General features: G+C 41.9%; 1 protein-coding gene across 1 annotated transcript; it reads left to right on the plus strand.

The window, feature by feature from the left end:
* Positions 1 to 4,568: 4,568 nt before the first annotated feature.
* Positions 4,569 to 18,063, plus strand: SDR16C5 (short chain dehydrogenase/reductase family 16C member 5). Its single transcript, XM_083825246.1, has 7 exons — positions 4,569 to 4,813; positions 7,663 to 8,006; positions 12,942 to 13,073; positions 14,074 to 14,173; positions 15,232 to 15,376; positions 15,650 to 15,775; positions 16,311 to 18,063. Exons 2-7 carry the CDS (start codon positions 7,686 to 7,688, stop codon positions 16,402 to 16,404), a joined length of 918 nt encoding a protein of 305 aa, XP_083681372.1. The 5' UTR covers positions 4,569 to 4,813; positions 7,663 to 7,685; the 3' UTR covers positions 16,405 to 18,063.
* The last annotated feature ends 1,897 nt before the right edge of the window (positions 18,064 to 19,960 follow it).

Raw genomic sequence — 19,960 nt, forward strand, 5'->3', positions numbered from 1 at the left:
AAAGTAACCAAAAGAAAAGGGCAAAAATTTCTGCCTCTAGCATTGAGTTGATTTGATAGGATTCTCTGTGGGTAAGTTTTAACACTTAGACAGGTGATGTCTGAAAAAAAATAAATAAATAAAATAGATCACAAATGTCAAAATCTCCCATGGCTATTCCAAGTCAGATGTGGAAAAATCTTTTAATTTAACACTGTTTTTCAAAGTTTTCTAGTATAAAATACAATGAAAGATAAAGGACTACAAAAGCAGCAATATTTTTTTTCCTTAGAGCTAGCTGGCAGTAAAGATCTCCTGGACAGACTTCCTCTCTTCACAAACTTCATGGATGTAGGTATATTTTAAAATGTGAGATTTTGTATAATACCACTTTGTGTTGCTGTGATACCATATGCATCAGCCCTTTGTCAGCTAGCAACAGGACGCTCAGTTTCACGTATCAAAAGCTCGGTATGGGCATTAAAACCAGAACTGCTGTGTGCCAACAGTGAATATTTTAAATATGGAATTTAGATATAATGCATGTGAATACAACAGTTTGTTGCAGAAAAAAATGTATTAACAAATGCAGTGGATGCACTTCAAACAAATGCAGGCAAATGTAACAAAATCATCAAAGTGGAACTACTATAAATAATACACACTGAAAAGTTGTACCACTTACAAAAGCATTGGTATATGTGTCTAAAAGTGCTGGACAGATTTTTTTCTTCCTGGTTTTATATATTAAAATTATTTTTCCTTATACTCTCTAATTGTCTAAGCCACATAGCAGCACCACGTAGGCCAGTAGCCTGGTTAGTAGAGCACTCAAGACATCAAAGTCCTGAATACAAATCTTCTTTCTGGTTTAGATCAGAATTTGACACCATGAAAACAGCACTTGCACTGCACGTAGCATTGTGTGTTCCACGTAACGTAAGTGTGTACTACCAAGGCACACCCTGCATGCCTAAGCCACCTGGTGGAAGTCAGGCCTGTACACCCACACCTTCTTCTGGGCAGCTGCTACACTTAAATGAACTATTAAGTGGGCTACAGAAATGTGAATCGGTAGATGTAGGGGAGTGGCACTTAAGTTTAAACCAAAACTGGCAAATGCAAAGGTGAGTTACCTCGGTTCCTCAGATAGCAGTTGTGAGACTCTGAAAGTAGCAGGTTTGGGGCTCTTCTCAAGTAACCAGGGGAACACAGCGAAACCTCATCCAAGGCAGTACATGCCTGTGAATATTTCATGGTCAATGTTCACAAACTGACATGTTCTGTAAAGAACTGGTTTCACCACAGCTTCTACATCTGGATTTTCTGTGCAACTGAAGACCCTAGTAATACTGAAATGAGAGAGAAAAGGATAAGTTAAAATCCAAAATCACCAATCCTGGGATTCTGCAAATAGCAGAAACTCAAGGATGAATGTTGTTGCGAGTGGTAACTAAGTATAAAATCATGGACTTAAAAGATAATTTTATTTTTTATCAGCAGTTTTTCCCTTTGTAACCTTTTTCTTCAATTTACAGACCAACTATTAATGCAGAGAAATGTAGCACCCTTTACTCCTCCCACAGCCATTTGCAGCATTGTCTCAACCTCTAAGATAAGCACAACAAGCCAAACTTAACCATCATAAGACTTACGAGCATGTTCTGGCTTTTACAAAGTTTCTTTGAGAGGGAGAGAGGGTACTTCTTCCTGAGAGGCACTTCAGAACAGCCAAAAACCTGATGCTTAGTAATCACATCAGCTGGTGTGTAAGAGATCAGTGTGCACAAAGGTGGAAACTATCTCCTTGAGGCCAATAAAACATGAAGTAATGAAAGGATGAGGGGGCAAAAGGACAAGTTCCCTCTTTTTTTTTTTTTTACAGTAGCTTACAGTGCCACAAGTATGGAACAAGGCTGAATACTCAGAGAATTTGAGGCCATATGTTATAGAGTACATTAGAGCATGCTAAAACTTCTGCCCCTTGCTGCCTCCAGACTTTACTGTTTAAAACAAGATGAAAAACAACAGAATTTGTAAAGAAGTAAAAGCAGAGGAGTGAAGACAAGGTCTGACACAGAGTCATTATGTTTGCTCTTTCATATGTTTTTTTCTTCCCTATCACTTATCTCCACACACAGACCCTACTGCCCTGACTTTCCATCAGGGCATAGATCTGAAAGCCCAGACGAGGTACTCATCACAGCCTCACCTGGAGTCTTCCCCCCAGTATATGGAGTTTTAAATTAGCCCCTAGTTTTGTTAGGCTCTGCTGTTCCCATCCCAGTTCTCCTCCAGACCCTGCTTATTGCCTTATTAGAACACACTCTCCCACCCACTGCTTTCACATACACTCAATTAATTAAAACCGTGCTAACTTTTCTTTCTGTTAACTGGCCATCAACAGTGCTGCCTCGTTTCCCAAACACCGCTACAGACCCCTGAGCTCTTTTGCTAATTCTGCTTCCCTGCTGAGTCTCTAGTTTTTCTGTCAGAAACCTTGCATTACATTTTATTAGGAAGAAAGTTTTAAAAGTTTCAAGTGGTAGAAAGATGCCTTACTCTTGTTTACCATTCAGAATTATATTATTGTGAATTAACTTTTTTTTTTTTGCCAACTTCTCCCTTTAAATCCTGACACCCTGTACACATCTCTTTTATAAGTGATGTTTCAGCCCAACGTCCTTAACTAATGACTTAGACATTTTTATTTGCACAGAGGAGAGGGAGAAATCTCTTGTGAGACACTTCCACTTACAGCACAGAAGGTTTTCTTAAAACTAGAGGTACCATGAGGAATATGTACCAGAGGCACATAAAGGAAAAGCAGTGAGCATAGAGCTACACAGCAGCCATCTCTTTGCACCTTACCATGGCAGGCTATTGCTTATCTGTGTTCTTTGTTCATCAAAGTTATAGCTTGTGTATTAGCAAATAAAATCCCAGTGGAGGGATCAGAAAACATGAAGCTGCTAGATGAGGGCTTGATTTACAACACTTCTGTTCTCCTGGGAAGTGGAAAATGTGATTTTAAGTTGTTCACACCATCATTGTCAAAATCCTCCCATAGCGGAGATTGGCACACTTTTCCATGACTGAAGGGCATACACCGCTTCTACCATCAACAAACATCAGTTACTCATAAGAGCTGATTTAATCACCGACTTTCACAGCAAACATAGGTGTTACAGGCTTCACACAGAAGGTATTCTTGTCTGGGTGAAGAGCACAATTTCAGAACATGGCTCTGAGCAAGTCATGTTGTTGTTTTATGCTGAGGTGAGGATGAGTGTCCTAGTCACCATGCAGTTGCATCTGTCTAGCTTAGACCAACCCTTACTCTGTTTACTTCATTTACTCATTCATTGTGACGGTCAAGATTAAATGGTGATGAAGTCATGATCAATGCCATGAAGAATCTACCATAGTTTCATGTAAGGCATGAAAAGCAGCTCAGGAGCTTTTTGGAAATTAAGCTAGGCCAAGATAAAGTCCAGCCCTCAATGCAAACCTGCTAGAGTTGCAGTACACTCAAGTAGCCCAAGTACTACAGACAAGCAAAAGTGACTCTTACAAAGTTGCGCAAACTCGTTCTTAGGATCGGATTGACCTTGGGTTCCTTTGAACACATACCGTGTGGTGGTACACATGCACACAAACAACACCAGGCCCAGTTCTGCATTGCTGGAGTTTTGCCAGCACTCACAAATTGGTCTGAAGATATTATGTGGCACATGGGAGACATCTTCATCTAACACAATTGAGGGCAGTGCCACGTCTGGACTTGAATCAAGAGTGGTGATTCTGCTTGGGTCTGCTCTGACCCCAAAGCATGGTAGACAGTAACTCGGCACTCCTAAAAAGAATATTCTTCAGGCTAACTTTAGCATTTCATCATGCAGATAAACAAACTGGAGACATTCAGACATTTTATTTCAGTGAGTTTTATCTCAGTGACGTTATTATTCGTAGGAAATATTTGTTGAAGAGGGGGAAAGGAGACAAGGATCCCAATTTCTAGCCTCCTACTCTGATCATAAGGTCAGTCCCTGTGTTAAACATTATTAATTTGCAAGTATAACTACAAAACACGTATTTTATTTAAACCTTTTTGAATATGAATGGCTTTTCACACTTCCTTGTTTTAAACAAACCACTGCAAACAACACAATCCACAAAGGAAAGCAGCAGCCAAAACCAAATTTCATCGATGTTACTGTTTGGCTATCATCAGCCCCCTGGATGTGCTATGTTATTACAAGAAGACATTGACTCCCACTAAGATATCCTAACTCAGCAGTTAGTTTCTCTTCAGCGAGCAGCTCTGGAGGGTGCAGCAGGTTCTACACAGAGCCCGGACTCTGACCCCACACCGTATACGTGAAGGAAAAGACCTTTCGACTGCTTTCAGCAATATTTTGTAGAGAAGGTGTTGTGGAAGGAAGAAAAGTATTTAGTATTTAGTACAAAGGGGTAACAGCAACACAAACATGCCAGTTTGGAAAGGGGGGATATAAAGGATCTAAGCGCCAAAGAAACGCCGTCAGTCGTGTATTTTCCGGCGGAACCCAGCATCCGCTGCTCGCACGGACTCTCTCTGAAGCTGGGGCTGCCCGGTGCTTCCCGGTATCACAGCCCCCGTAGCTGAAGTCGAGCACGAACTAAACGCAAAGCCCGGCCGGGGAAGGCCGGGGCCCGCCCCGCTCCGCCCCCGGGCATCCGGTGAGCCCCGCGCCGGGGCGGGCGGGCGGCATAAAGGCGGGGCCGGCCCGCTCCGCTCGGGTGTGCTCCCCGGCGGGTCTCGGCCTCCCTCCCCTGCAGCCCGGCCGGCCAGGTACTGGGGTGCTGCGGGACGGGGGGACCGGGGGACCTGTGCCCTGCGCCGCCCCCGGGGCTGGGGGTGCGCGGCCTCCCCCTGGGGAGGGGGCGCTGGGCTGGGTCGGGGCGGTGTGGTGGCTGTGGGGTGGTGTCTGTAGGGCGGATGGTGTCTATAGGGAGGTATGGTGTCTGGAGGGTGGTGTGGTGTCCGTGTGGCGCTGTGCTGGGGGTCCTCGGCCTGCCTTGGTTTATAGGGCTGCTGCATGCATGGGGCTGCAGCCCTCCGGGGGCAGGGGGTGGGTTTGTGCTCGCCACCCGCTGTCCGTGGGGTTAAAGGACGGCTTTTGGGCTCTTTCCCTAGCAGAGGGGTGTTGTGGCTTCGTACAGGGGCCTCAGCTCTGTCCTGGTGGTCTCTAGGAGCTGCTTGGTGGGGAGTATCAGCACCAAGCCTGCGCTGGTGAAATTGTCCATAGCTGCAAAGAAATCACACTGATAAGCTGCTGGGGGACCTTTGCTCTTTGCCACAATGCAAAAGCTTTCTGCACTTATCTCAGTGATATGCTAAAAGCAATGTGTGGTGTCAGAAGGGCTGCGGTATGGATCCGTTGGTTTGATGATGGCACGTGTGCCAAAGGTACCCTCGGTTTGTTCACCTGTGAGCCGCTCCCTGCTCACCTCAGCTGGGGAGCCCTCATCGGCCGAGTGTGCTGGGAAGGGTGGCTGTGCCTCTGGGGGCTCCTGGTTACGTACTGGGGGAAACGGGCAGCACCCATGCAGTGAGCCAGCAAGAACAGGGCACTCCCGGTCCAGCCAGAGCTTGCCCAGGTGAGGCACTTCACTGGGAATTACGCATCTTGTGAGGGGTCTGGAGTGGGTAATCTAACAGCCTGTAAGCCTAAAACAAGTCCGCTTCTCTGAGAAAGGAAGCACTTCCCCGAGCTCTGGTGTGCCTCTGCCCCATGCAGGCCTAATACCTGATTATCGTAATAAACTACTGACACACATTGCAAACTGGTTTGAGATCAAACCGTATATTTTGCTCTGAAGGCAGCTGCCTCCACTGCCTCTTCCTAGGGATTAAGAACTGTATTGTGGCCCCTGTAACACTGGTATCTGTTCCAGAGATGCCAGTTTCCTTTCATGCAAAGGGAGCGTGTTACATTTGTTGCTTTAAGTTAGTGCGATGAAGTTAAACTCAGCAACTGTATCTACTGTGAAGACTTATTGCTTCTGTTTTAGGCCCAGCAAAGAACTCCAGTTTCTAGATACTTGCTGGTTTTTTTATGCACATGAAGCTTAATAACAATTTTTCCATGTAACACTAGCTTTGCATATATCTGTTGTGGTTCTGCAGCTGTGAGAGTCTACTTCAGGAAATGTCACTCTCGTCTCTAGGAAAATATTATTGTGCTGTAAGAAATACCAGAATCAGTTTTACTGTCTTTTTTTTTCCCCCCCCATGCTAGAACCTCTGGAAATGCTCTCTACCCTTTTAAAGGGAACTAAGAACAGAAAACATTTACCCGTTGACAAATCTGCAAAAGATGAACTTGTCTACCTACCCACTATGGTTTTGGCAATTTTTTTCCTGTTACTGGAATAGCTTTAAGATGTCCTAATGCTTGTGCTATAAAGTTTTCTGAACTAACTTGCTCTGTCCTTGAAGGTGTCTGTCCCTCTGCAGGAATGGAGTTGTTTCCCGTGCACCAAAACTTGAGACTCATGACAACATGTACATCCAAATGCTACTCTGAGCAAAGTTCATTAAATGTAGCCAAGACCTAAGTAATTATCTTTTGGCAATTGTCAAACATGACTACCTATGTACATAGATACCAGTGTTGACTAAGATGTGAACAAATCAGGTATGTAGCGCTAAAGGTTGAAGTGTAAGCACCAGCATGCTCTACCTTTAGCTCAGAAGGAAGATATTTAATCCTTTGTGCTGTAACTAGAGATAAAAACCTGCCTAGACCAAGGGTATTTTTCTTGCATAGAATTCATACACTAGGGAATGGGTAGTGTTCTTTCAAGGACTTAAATGCCTGCTCATTGTGAGAGTTGCTGTGATGAGTATGGAGTGTGCAGGTAAACACATACCTGAGGTGATGTGATTCAAGCCCATGACATCTTCCTTCATGTGAGGAGAAGAAAGTCAACAACTTTAGAGTGCATTCCGAAGTAAAACACCTTGAGAGCCTGCTTTTTGCACTTGAACAATAATGATAGTACTGGTAATTATAGTACTATTAAATAATAGTACTGGTGAGAAGACTTATAAATCTTCTGTATTCAGAAGCTTCCTATGCTAGTAGTTCTTCAACACAGTTGAGACTGTACCTTCATTTGCATGGCTGCTTGACAACAACAGGTACCTACAAGCACAAAAAGCCATGGTCCTAAAAAATAAATAAATAATCCTGACCTGAAATAGTAGGTTTTCAGCACTCAAGCAACTTGATCAAGCTACAAGTTTTGACGTGTAATCGCCATGCATTTCTGCTTCGGATGCTAAAGGGGCAACTGTTGCTATTTTATTAAGATGTCTACAGTCTTTGGGAGCAGAGCTGGAACTCGTGTTGTGAAGGGTGGGGAACTTCTAAAGCAGGTATTCCCTGTCTCTTCCAAACGGTAAATCAATTTTGTCTTCCATTCTGGAGGAGTAAAATGTCCTGGAAATAAAATGGAAACAGGATAAACGGGTCAGACATGCAGCTGTAAGCCTATGTACTCGCTAGCCTGCTTCTGAGTGCTGTTTCAAGAATAGTTAGAATTAATTGGAAAACGCTTTTCAGTTCTGCAAGATTAATGTTTACATGGTCTCTTTTATAGCTGATTTATCTACTAAACCTTGTCTTTTACCAGATATCTGAAGAAAGAGCCTCAAGATGAATTTCTTCCTGGAGATGCTCAGAGTCCTTGGACTTACAACTTACTATATGTTGGAGTCACTGGTGTTTTTGTTTGTGCCGAAACGTAAAAAGAACGTTAGTGGTGAAATAGTATTAATAACAGGAGCAGGAAGTGGAATTGGAAGACTCTTATCCTTAAAATTTGCCAAACTTGGAGCCACGCTGGTTCTTTGGGACATTAATCAAGAGGGGCTCCATGAAACGAGCAGACTGGCTGGAGAAAATGGAGCAGTGCAAGTACATGCTTACATCTGTGACTGCAGCAAAAGGCAGGAAGTCTACCGAGTAGCAGATCAGGTAAAGTATCTCATTTGTGCCTTTGACATCATTCCAAAGTGTTTGCGATAGAAGTTTTAGCCATTTCAAAGCAGGAGATTAAAGTTAATTCATTTGATTATTGCATGTGCTATGTATTCTAAGAATACTGATTTATTTATTTTTAGAGTTGTATACCTTTTTGTTCTTTTAAAAATAAAAAAAAAGCTGGTTCTTTCAATAACTAGCTTCAGCTGGGTGGCTTCACTTTCATGCAGTTACTTAGCAAGTGCTTACTGGCAAATACAGAAAGTCAGCTTATTGAAGCTAAAGCAGTATTTCATGTTCTGGTAATCTTTTCCAAAACGTTAACCTTAAAGACCATACCTTGTACAAGGGATTAATGACTTAAGCAAATTCTGACTAACTTCCTGGCTGTGAGTAGATTTTTGCAAATGCACTTGAACAGATTTAATAAATATATCTCGAAGGCTTCAATATTTTCCTTTCTAAAGAGCTTTGTAAATATAGCACGTGGTTAGATATCTTGGGCAGGACTAGCAGAAATGCCAAAAGCTAAAGTTGCTTAACAGTTTCCATTATAACAACCTGTTCTCATTTGCTTAAGATGTTGCTAAACTTAACTGTTGGACTAGAAAATTTCCACACTGAGTGTTTGCCTGAGGATGAATTCTTAAAAAAAAAAAAGTTCAGCTGTCTTCAGGAACATCTGTTGGCTGAAATAATGTTCCTATTTTGTCCCCTAAAGTACTGCTTAAGAAGCTCTAGCCTTCTGTGTTTCTTCTATCTGGAAATGACTGTAGAACAAGCTCTCTGACAAGTAAAGCTTTACTGGGGGCTCATACCACTGTTCTTGGATTGTGGTAATGCCAATTGCCTGCAGTCACCCTCGCAGGTTTGTTCTGCTGGCTGAGGTGCACATCTTCCATCACTGCAGAGTGATTGCACGTTTCACCATGTGCCTGTAACTGTTCCTGGCTGAGCTGGGAGAGGAGGAAGGAGTATTGTAGTTTGCAGAGCACTGGAATGAAGATGAGACCTGATCTGACACTTCCATCTCTTGGGGATGAGCAGCAGCAGAACCTTTCTGGCTGAGTATAGGGGATGTGGCATGGGTTAAGGATGATAAAAACAGAGGGAGACAGGAGTGGGGAGGGGGTAAAAGGGTCTGTAACCAGTCAGTGAATGAATCCTCTCTTTACGATACTATGTCAGCAGTTCACTAACAGCTGATCCACAGAGAAGAGAACACACTACCACGGTTATTTCAGATGTATCATGTTTTGCTGACAGCTGTTACAGAACCACATTGAAAGCTTTCTTGTCTTATTAGCAACAATAAGACCACAGCAGCATCAAACACTGATTAATACTGCTAATTTACTGCTGTGTAGTAGGTCTTGGCTCAGAGTGCTGCCTCCCTCTTCGCAAAATGAGGCAGGGCTGCTTCTCCTGTGATTCAGCTACGCACAATAACTTGGGGAGGCACAAGACCATAGTGAATTCAGTTCACACCGATATGATGGGATACTGCTTTGCATGGCACAATAATTTCAGTTATTTTAAAGCCAAAATGAGGTGTAAATGATTCTTAACTACCTGCTTTGGGTACTTCATCAGTCACACAGAGACCAGTCCTTTCAGTAGGAAGACAACCAAAAAGTGCTGGGTATGTGGTGTCCTTGTTGCTGTCCTGTACCAACAGTATGGCGGGCAGCTTTTGGCTATCAAGAGCTGTGCCTTGAGATGTGTTCATAACATCCCTATTGCAGAAGTACTACCAGCCCTAAAAGGAATGTGGCCTTCTCTGATTTACTCCTCCTCCTTCCCCAGAGTTTAGCTAGTCTTTAAGCACAGGGGGCTTTGAGTTTATGAGGAAGCAGAAGCTTTTTCAGTATCATATTGCAAGATTGCATTTGGGGTCACATTCACTTCCAGGGTCTCTTGCATGTTACTGGCTTGCTCGTGTGCTGTTTTTTGTTGCTTGTTTGTCAACATGGCAGTTCGCAGCCAGTTTTCCACTTTTCGAAGAACTTTCCTTGCTGTTGCTATTTTGCACAGCAGAAGCACACTTCCTGGTGATATTTCATGTTGCCTATAAAACGCCCAGTGCTTTCTTCCAAAATTTGGAGGCAGCCGGGGGGGTGAGGGGGGACCTCCCTTCATAGAAAGCAGATACTTCGGGATGCTGTTTGTGATTCACGGGAATTAGTCACTACCAAATTTCCACACACACAGAGTGCATATAAATGCAGAAACAAACAGGAAATAGCGCTTATGCTTGAAAAAGATGCTTAACCAGATCAGCTGTTTGCATAATGCTTAGCTTACCTAGGCTTAAAACAAACGCCCAGAACATGCTTTCCTGCTCTGCATAATGGAGAGGTTTACAGTTCTGGAAGGCTGACATTCCCTGCCCCACTAAACCATTCGGTGAAGGTCTTCTGTTCTGGCCTGAAAGCAGAATGAGGAAGCCTGGTGTGAGCGCCTTGGCTCTCTGTCGTGCACAGGGATAGCTGAGAGGGGAAGGGGATTAGAACAGCCAGTTGCTTGAGCAAGGAGCTGCCACATCTGGTTAGCAGGGCAGCAGCGTGACCAAAGGTGTTGTGAAGCTGGAAGCGTTTGTCTGGGCTGCGTGAAGGCACTCGGGTCTGCTTTGAATTCTCCCTAAGTGTGAATATATTTTGGAAAGCTTGCTAGAGACAGCAATCTCTAAACACGAGTAAAGGAAGAGGTTGCTCAGGTTTTTGCCTCTAGCTAGAATTGGGTGATCAAGGCTGTTCTTATTTGCTGCCATATGACAGTGTTTTCATCTCTTCCTAACCTGAATGTCTCAAGCTCCAAGTTATAAACTGTATGCACCGCACCCATCACCTCTGTCCGTGCCTGTGCACCTAGAAACAGCATGACTGTCTATTCAAGTATTTCTTTTTCCTAGGGGTAGACCCTAGGGTATGGGTCCATGCTTCCAGGTTTGCTAAGATCCTCTGACCTGAGGCAGCAGTCTGTACTGCAGCATCACTTACTAATGATTACTGTCTGTCTCTGAACTCAGACTATTTTTTTTTTAACTTGTAACGGGAAGTGCATACGTTGGTGACTGGATCAACTTGTCTAAGGCTGACTGCAAAGATCATGTGGCACTGCTTCAGGAATATTTTAATTGTTATATGACAGCACTTTGAGGGGGATTGACTGAGGTGGAGAGGGGCTCTGGCTTAGGGAGCTATATCGAGGCTATTCTGTATAATCCTACCAAGGCTACTTCCTTTATTTTTAATAACATTTACTGGTTTAACAAACATGGAGAAGTTGGAACAAGTTTAAGGAAGACAGGGAAATTAAGAGAATAAATGGTGAACTCAATTCTTTACTGTTATACAGGCTACCCTACCCTCTGGTCTGCTCAGTCACTGTATTTATGTAGGATATGAGATACCATTACGAAATGAATTTCCTGTGATCTGGAACTGGGTGGCTACAGGGCATAAGAGCATAGTTTCCCAAAGCTACTCATCAGCACCTGTTTTAGCACTTCAAGTTGCAAATTCAACCAGAATAGTGAACTCACTTCCTATTTCCTGGATAGCTCGGATTACTGAACAGTATTGAAATACTGCATTGAATACTTTAATTCTCCTTTTGTGAAAACTGGTACAATACCTTGATTTTATCAGCTGCCTATAGTTGTCCTGTCAGGTGAGTCTATTCTTGGAAGCTCTCGTTCTGGAGCTAAAATGAGAACTGTGCTTCCTCTTACTGAACTACATGCACAGAGGTTACTGTTTAGCCAACTTATTTTCTGGAACCATTTCAAAAGGATTCTGGCTCGGTGTTAGAATCAAAGCAAATATATTCGAAACAAAGCCTCTGCACCGTGCCCTGCCCCAGAAGGCTCCTAAGGCTTTTGCAGTCTGTGAATGCATGTGTTTTTTCACTCCCTCACCTAAACTGCAGATGCCTGAATAAAAGCTTCCTTTTTTAAGAAAGATAAAATAAAAGATCCCTAAAGCTTTTGTATAACTTCTGTGGTAAACTAGTGTCCTTCCCAGGACTGTCTCCCTTCTTGTGTTACCTTGAGAACTAATGCCACTGCAACTATGGTGTTCTTTCAGGCTGCCTTCACGGAAAATCAACTTTTTTAAAAAAAAAAAAAAAGCTTAAATTCCTGACCTGTAAAGTTGCTTGAAGTAATCAAGATATTTAAATAAAGGAGACGGTTGTAAGGTAGAAATTAATTTTCTAAGCTGTTTTTCTCACTGTTTATACATATGTGCAATATTTATGATCAAAAGTGACTGCTCATTCTAACCCTAACATAGTGAGGTAGAGAACTCAGTCTGCTCCTCCAGGATGGTGCTGGGAGGTCTGGTTTAACAGGATAGCTCTCGTGGCATACACGTGAAGCTACTACTAGTGGAGAAGCTGCTGTGTAATGCTTGCTAGTGTCTAACAATTGCAGTCAGAAGATGTGGAACCTGTGTAAGACAGCTTTGGGAATCTTGAAATGCCCAAAATACAAAGATGCTATTAAGTAATTGCTAGCTCACCTAGCATGAGAATTTATGTACTGTGCCTCACAGCATGGCATAGAAATGGCCCTAAATACAGAATCATTCATCGGGTTTAAGGCTGGATTAATGTAGCAAAATACTTGTATTAGTAAAGGTCTCTGCAGTAGGGGCTTGCTGGAACAGTCATAGCAAGAACTGTAGGTACTGAAGGCAGAGGCACGCTTGGAGCTGTTGGGGCTGCTGGGCTCCAAGGAAAGTCCAGTGATGAGATCAGCTCCAAACAGGTGAGAACATGCAAGAACACGAGGTATTTGGATCTGTAACAAGCGTAATATGTTCACCTTGGTTGAGATGTGCAACACTTCTATTTCTTATTTTTATATATTAATATTTTTTGTTATGCTTTATTTGTTGCATAATAATCTTAAGGCTTTTGTTTTAGGTTAAAAAAGAAGTTGGTGATGTTAGCATCCTAGTCAACAACGCTGGTATTGTAACTGGGAAGAGGTTTATCGAGTCTCCAGATTCGCTTGTGGAAAAAACTATGCAAGTGAACATAATGGCACACTTTTGGGTAATGCTCTCCTTATATATACGTATTAAAATATCTTAACATGTTTACAGTTTTAATTTTGCCTTTTGGAATTGAGTAAAACATGCAAGGATATAGAGATCCCATCAGTTCAGTAAAAAATAATGCAAGAAATTATTTTCTATGCCTTGTAGTCTGTGAGATTAAAAAAAAAAGGTGGGAGAATAGATCCTTTGGGAACTTCTGGGTAGGTAGGTGGAAGCAAAACTGCTTAGCATTTACAAATGCTCTTAAGAACTGAAGGTTGCCATCTGCTAGGTTCTGAGGCTAGTCAGATGCTATATCCCTCAATATTCATTGATGTGAAGCAGGCCCCGCCTAGAGGTTGCTGCTCTAGTAACAGAACAGCTCAATTCTGTTATTGTTCTAGTTACTTTGTGGTTATGATAGTTCTAGTAAGAAATACCACATGTTCAGATGATGCTCTTATACTAAGTAAGTGGGGCTTTTGTCCAAAATGAATAATTTAATTTTCTTCCTTTCAGGGAAGAATGATCACTATATAGTGTTTTTACCATTAAAGAACTGCAAACAGGATATTAAAACATGCTTCAGCTTCTTACTTAAACTCAATCACAAAGATTAAGTAAATTTAATGGAAGGAAGACATGAAATTTAAATTTTTGCTGGTTTATAAAGTTTGTAGCGAGGGCTTAATGTCCATCTGAAACAATACAGTGCTAAGTTTTGCGGTTAAAAAAAACTACAGCTAGCTGAAGCTGTGTTTTTTACCTTTCAGCAAGTTAGCATCTGTCTTTAACACTGAAGAGAAAACAGTACTGGTAGGACCTGCAAGGTCCCAGCTTAGGTTAGAGTTCAAACAATTCCTGTTTTTTTTTCCCCACTTGTATAATGGAGGGTGGGGAGGAGACACCTTACTTAAAGTACAGGCAGAACTTCCCTATAAATAAAATCCTCAAAATATTATAGCAGGGAGCTTACTTGCTAAAATGTTTCACTGGAACTCTGACTTACCTTGCAGACTTGCAAAGCCTTCCTCCCAGCAATGATAGCCTCTAACCATGGACATTTGGTTAGCATCGCAAGCTCAGCGGGACTGATTGGAGTCAATCGTCTTGCAGGTAGTGTATTGAAGCTAACGTTCATTTAGACAGTTAGTGGGGTTTAAAGTCCTAACTGAGTTCCTGAGTCTTTGTGTATAGGTAAAGCAAATAGTGATACTTTCAAATCAGCTGACCTTAAATAGAGCATTCCTTCAAAAAGTTTTCCAGGTGCTCAGCAGCGCTGTGAAACACTGACAAGGCAATAAGAAGATCTAGAAGCTTCATATAGAACTTAAACAACAAATGCTGTGGTTCTCAGTTTCCAAAGTTAACCTACAGGTATTTTGTGGGGAAGAGGCCGCTTCTTTTGCAGACGTGTTCTCAAGCTAAGCAGGGTCTTGTATAGGCTTCCTGATCTCAAACCTACTAAATCCAAATGTGGCACAGTGGTAGATATGTGATATCTCATTTTGTGTTCTCTCTGCCATTCATTCAAGAGAATCTGCACAGTGAAAGTGTTGAGATCAGGGCAAATTCAGAAGGAATTCCTGGAAAGTGCCTGCAAAGTGAGGAGGAAAATGAAATAAGTGGCATAGCAGTAAAAGAAATCTAGCTTCAAGGCAGTGATAATGAAGACAAATTGAGATGCAAGCTGAAACCACATTAGAGAGTTTTGAAAGCTTGAGTTTGCTTAAAAAGCTAGTTCATGGATTCAATGATAAGGCCCGGTACAAAAAGATAATTTAATCTGCTGTTGTTCATTAGCAAGCAGGAAGGTGACAGAGGTGATTGGCAGACAGTTTCCCATCTACAACAGTGAACTTAGAAGAAGGAAAGTAAGAGTGAATCACATCAAACAAGTCTTATTAGTAACCTATGGAAATGCTTCCTACTCCCTTGTAAAGTGTTATTATCGGACAGCAATTTTCTGGTGGTAGTGTGTTTATAGTTTTTATAATCTAGTGCTGGTGTTGCACACCATAAAAACTGAATAGTTTTGTCCTCGTTTTGTCCTCATTCTGTCAAATACTGTTACTGCTCCTGTGACCACGTTCAGTGGTAGGACTCACTGAACCTGTTTAGTAAGGTTTAATTAAGTTAAAATGTTTAATTGCAATTACTGTTTTATTTTACAGATTACTGTGCAAGTAAATTTGCAGCAGTTGGTTTTGCGGAGTCTGTTGATGTAGAGATGAGAAGTCTGGGGAAGACTGGTATTAAAACTACAACTGTGTGTCCTTATTTCATAAGCACAGGAATGTTTGATGGCGCTGAGACCAAGTGAGTAAGCTGTTGTGAAGTCTTTATGCAACTTCCACATTATGCATGCTGCGTGCTCATGTTTCCTTTATGGTTCTTACAAGCTAGACTTTGCTCTGCTTTTATTATCTTTAGGGCCTCACACGGCTAAAATGCTGTTCAGTGACTGGGCAACCTAAGTGACAAAGTCCTTGGTACTTTACTATTCATTTTAGCTGAAACATGAAATGTAATTGATTTGTCGTCTTTGTGAATCCAAAGAAATTTGTTATAAGAAAACACCTTCTCTTTCAGGTGGTCACGTCTGCTTCCTGTTTTAGAGCCAGAGTATGTGGCTGAAAAGATAATGACTGCTATTCGACAAGACCAAGAAATTTTGTTCCTACCACGCAGTCTGTATGTTTTCTTTGCTTTGAAAAAGTAAGTCATATCCTTCCTTATTTTCCTCTCCCTTTTTCTGGCCAGACTGAAAACTTCTGACTAAAAATGCAAACTAGGCTTCTACTTGCTGATACGAATTCTCATGAAGTTCTCCACATTTCTGGAGGCTTTTTTTTTTAATTTAGTTTCTAGGGATTTGTTCTACCCTTGGACCACAGAACAATGTCAGAAACGTCTAACTGGCTTACTCGCTCCACTGGAGTGTGGTGTCACTGCAGGCTTTAGAGGCTGGGCCTGCCCCTCAGAAGTGTCCCTCTGGCATTTCTTGCCCCAGCAATAGAGCGCTTCCAGCCTGGCTTGCAAGAGCCAGGAAATTGATCTATGGTAACAACAAAGGCAGCCAAATGAGTGTAATCAGTATTTCGACAGGACCAGTGGTACTGTATTCTGGAAACTATAGTAGCTTTTTTGGCTAGTATTAGCCAGGTGAAATGATTTCTGTGATAAAACTGCACAACTCCTCTGAACTCTGTTTTGGTTTTGTCTCCTCTTCTCCTACTCCTCTGACCTACAGCATCCTGCCAGTGAAAATCTCTGTTCTCCTTGCGGAATTTGCTGGGGCCTACAATTTAATGGATAACTTCAAAGGTCAAGGGAAGAAGGACTGAAAATATGCCAAAATTCAGCAACGCAGAAGCAGAGCTTGTTAAAGGTGGTGGTAGGAAAGGTCTGCTTCTGTAGCAGCTGTGAACTTAAGGTGCCTCACTTCTAGTTAGTAACATTTTTTAAGAAAATTGCTTTTTAATTAGCTTTTAACCGTTTTCATCTGAACTTCTTATCCAATGAACTGTTTCCTTTTTGCCTTATTATGGAAATAAATTCATTGAAATAGGTTCCCTTGGTGGTCTATTATAATGCCTTAAATACCATTCTGCTTCACAAATTAATAATTGGCATTTTTGGGGGGGAGATGAGACCAAGAAATCTTGTGATTGGCTGGGAGCCAGGAGAGCCTCTAATGGACCTGACCTCTCAGTGTCATTCACTGGACCGTGAGGAGGGGCTATACTGCCAGTGCCATTACCATTCCTTGGTAAACTGAGGAACTCAAGAGTTTCCTGAACCAACAGATTCAAGTTCATACAAACGGAAGTTTTATGCAATGGAAATGTGCTCTGTTGGTGCAAAACGAATGTAATGTATTAGTTTGGGGGGTTGGTGATCTCAGGGTTCACAGATGACTATGTCTTGGGGGGGGTGGGAAGGAATGAATGTAAATGACATTTGTGCTGCTAATTGACTTTTTGTCTAATTTATTTTAAAAGCTAATACAATGCCTGCAACTTTGTAGTAGAATTCTGCATACCTTTTAAGTGCAATATTTTAGGAACAATTTCCACTTTTTGCCTCCTAAGTGGAGCACACTTATAAGACTAACAGTCTAGGTAGGCTATCAAACATCTTGCCAAGAAAGACATCAAGCTACTAAAAGCAAAGGTATCGCATGGTATAATCAGGGCTTCTCCTGGGATTATTTCAGAAAGGAATGGTGCTGAGGGAACTGGAGTCAATGGGACCACTACAACTCCAGCTTGAGTAACAGCATCACGTTTTGTTCCTCTGGATTGGGCAGAAGGTTGCCTTGTGCCTACAGTGACTTGTTTTACTTTCCTTTTACTCTTTGGGCTGTCCTCTGGTAGGCTGAGGAAGCCTTGCCCTTTCTGACAATGACCACCAGAAAACTGAGAACAACACCGTGACTTTAGGTAAATCCTAAACAAGAAAAAAGATTATACCTTAAACGTATACCGTTTCTGCACATGCTGGTTAAACCCATCTCATGTCACAGTAGTCCATTGGCAATTGGCAACACCTACAAACTAAGACTATAAAATTCTTTAGTATGAAATTAATTGCAGACATTATAAAGAAAAAGGTGACTTTTATAAAAAAAAAAAAAAAGGTCCCATGATGGCCTAGAAGCTACTTTCATTTCCTTTGTCTATATACTTAGTGATGTTTACTGATTGAGAAAAGTTTACATAGAACTATTTTGTTAATGATGAGCAAGAAACAATGGGTCAAACAAGCATGTTAAAAATAGCCTTACAGTTATGACAGATTGTGAGGTAGAATTCAGACTGATGAAGAAAAGATTTGTCTTAACTGTCCTTTCAGCTCTGTATCTTTTCTGTCTCTGAAATTCTGCTCACTTTGCAGTACGCTTCAGGAAATTAAAGTTACTAATTAGAAAACAGATATGCCTTATATTGTGCCCATATGTATGTACACAGCATTGTTTGCTGGTAATAAAGTCAACTACTACAGCTGTCATGTATGCGTTTCTTGTGGGCTCCTCACCTGTTAAAAATATAGAGGATCTTTCCTAGTAATGTGCATGAGAAGTGTATCTCCATAAATCTTTTATTGCTTCAGAGAATCATTGGGCTTGGAAGGGACCTCTACTCCGAGCAAGGCTGACTGGAGCAGGTTGTTCAGTACTGCCAGGTTTTGAGTATATCCAAGGCTGGAGGTTTTACAACCTCTCCAGGCAATCTGTTCCAGTGTTTGACCATGCTCACTTTTTAAATTAAATCATACTTGTATGGATTTTTTTTCCAGTTTGTGCCCATTGTTTATTGTCCTTTTACTGGATACCACTAAGAAGAGTCTGATACAGGTCTTCAAAAATTCTGCAGGGAAGAGCCATCTAGAATGAAGCTGAGGCAGTGGTAAAACGTTATTGGTCAAATGAAGCAAGATTCATGTCCAGAAACTGAAACTATTTCAGCTGCATGATAGCAATTAAGATTTAAGTGTCTAGAAAAAAATGTGTTTTTGTGTTTTTCATCTTGTTGGTCTCTTTAACAAGCAATTTCTTCAGGCAGTATTGTTCCTGAGAGAAAATAAACTGAGAAAGTCTTTGATCTGTAGATGTAGGTGTAAATTGCTTCTCAAGGCATACCATAGTCCAGGTCTGCATTTTAGAAAAGGGGATCTGATTCATCAGTTCAGTCTGCTTGATGACATAAAAGAAAGATCTTGTCCCTGCTTGTCCTGGAGTAGAACATAATGGCCCTATTATCTACCTGTGCAACTGGAAGAGATGAATGTTGTGTGATAGTGATCCAGGTGGCTACAGCTTGTGTGTGTGCTGTCTTTCTGGAAAGAGACAATCCCCATCGTAGGCTTGAATAGTAGCAAGAAGTAAACAGAGCTATATTGCAAAATCACACAGGATCTTTGTCTTCTGAATTACGAGTACTAGCATGTGTGATGATTACTTTGTGACTGGAAGATAATACCGTATCCTGCTGATGGTTTGATCTCCCGTAAATACTAAGCACATCAACTGCCACTGAATGACAGATGTGCAGAGATATGCCCTGGAAGTTAAGAAACAGAAATGCCTCCCTTGGATTCAGGAGGAGATATGAGGCAAGTGTGGAGATCTTTTGCTACCATGCGAACTTCTCAGGATCACAGACGGCTGACTTCCACAATGACAGTGGTTCTGATTACTTTCCTGATGCCCAGAAGTACTCTTTCCTCCTGCACCCAGCAAGAAAACTCCTCAAAGAAGGATCTGAGACCCAGACAAGAAGGTAGAACACAAAAGAGTATCTCAGTTGTGACAGCACCATGGCTGACAACAGTGCAGAGTTGCTTTCACATCAGGCAGCTCCTACCAGAATAACTGGTTTCATGACCGTTGCTTGGAACACTAAATAGTCCCTAACACAATAACTGGGTCCCAAAGTTGACTAGGATGGCAAGGTTGGCTTGACAGTCATCGATACAGTGATTTAAAGACAATCCAGGGCATGGTGTTTTGTTGCCTGCTGTGTTTCTTTTCCATATGAGCTCATATTCTTGTGGTAGCAGATGTCTTATTATTCCTTAATTCAAAGCATGGAGAATATGATTTTTCTTGGCACTGACTTGATCCTCTGAATGAGACTGAGGAGGAAAGCAGAAATCTAGCAGCTGAGATATAATTTTATGAACTTGGTAATCATATTCCAGAGCAGCACACGTCTATTTGGTAGCTGGTCTTCATCATGATCTCATTTTAGGAAGGAACTGAGTAGACACCTCTTTTCTGGTAACTTTTGGCAGTTGATCATCTGAAGACAGCTACGTGGACTGCAAGGCAGGAAAGGAGCAGCGGCAATGGCACTGTCAGCAGGTGCAGGCAACAGCAACAATGAAGATTTTGCAGAA

The sequence above is a fragment of the Anser anser genome (assembly GCF_964211835.1).
Source record: "Anser anser genome assembly, chromosome: 2".
Classification (NCBI taxonomy): domain Eukaryota; kingdom Metazoa; phylum Chordata; class Aves; order Anseriformes; family Anatidae; genus Anser; species Anser anser.

Coding starts and splice junctions, on each gene's coding strand:
- SDR16C5 (XM_083825246.1), top strand. CDS start 7,686: ATGAATTTCTTCCTGGAGATGCTCAGAGTCCTTGGACTTACAACTTAC. Junction 15,377..15,649: donor TTTGATGGCGCTGAGACCAA/GTGAGTAAGCTG, acceptor CTTCTCTTTCAG/GTGGTCACGTCTGCTTCCTG. Junction 15,776..16,310: donor GTTTTCTTTGCTTTGAAAAA/GTAAGTCATATC, acceptor TCTGACCTACAG/CATCCTGCCAGTGAAAATCT.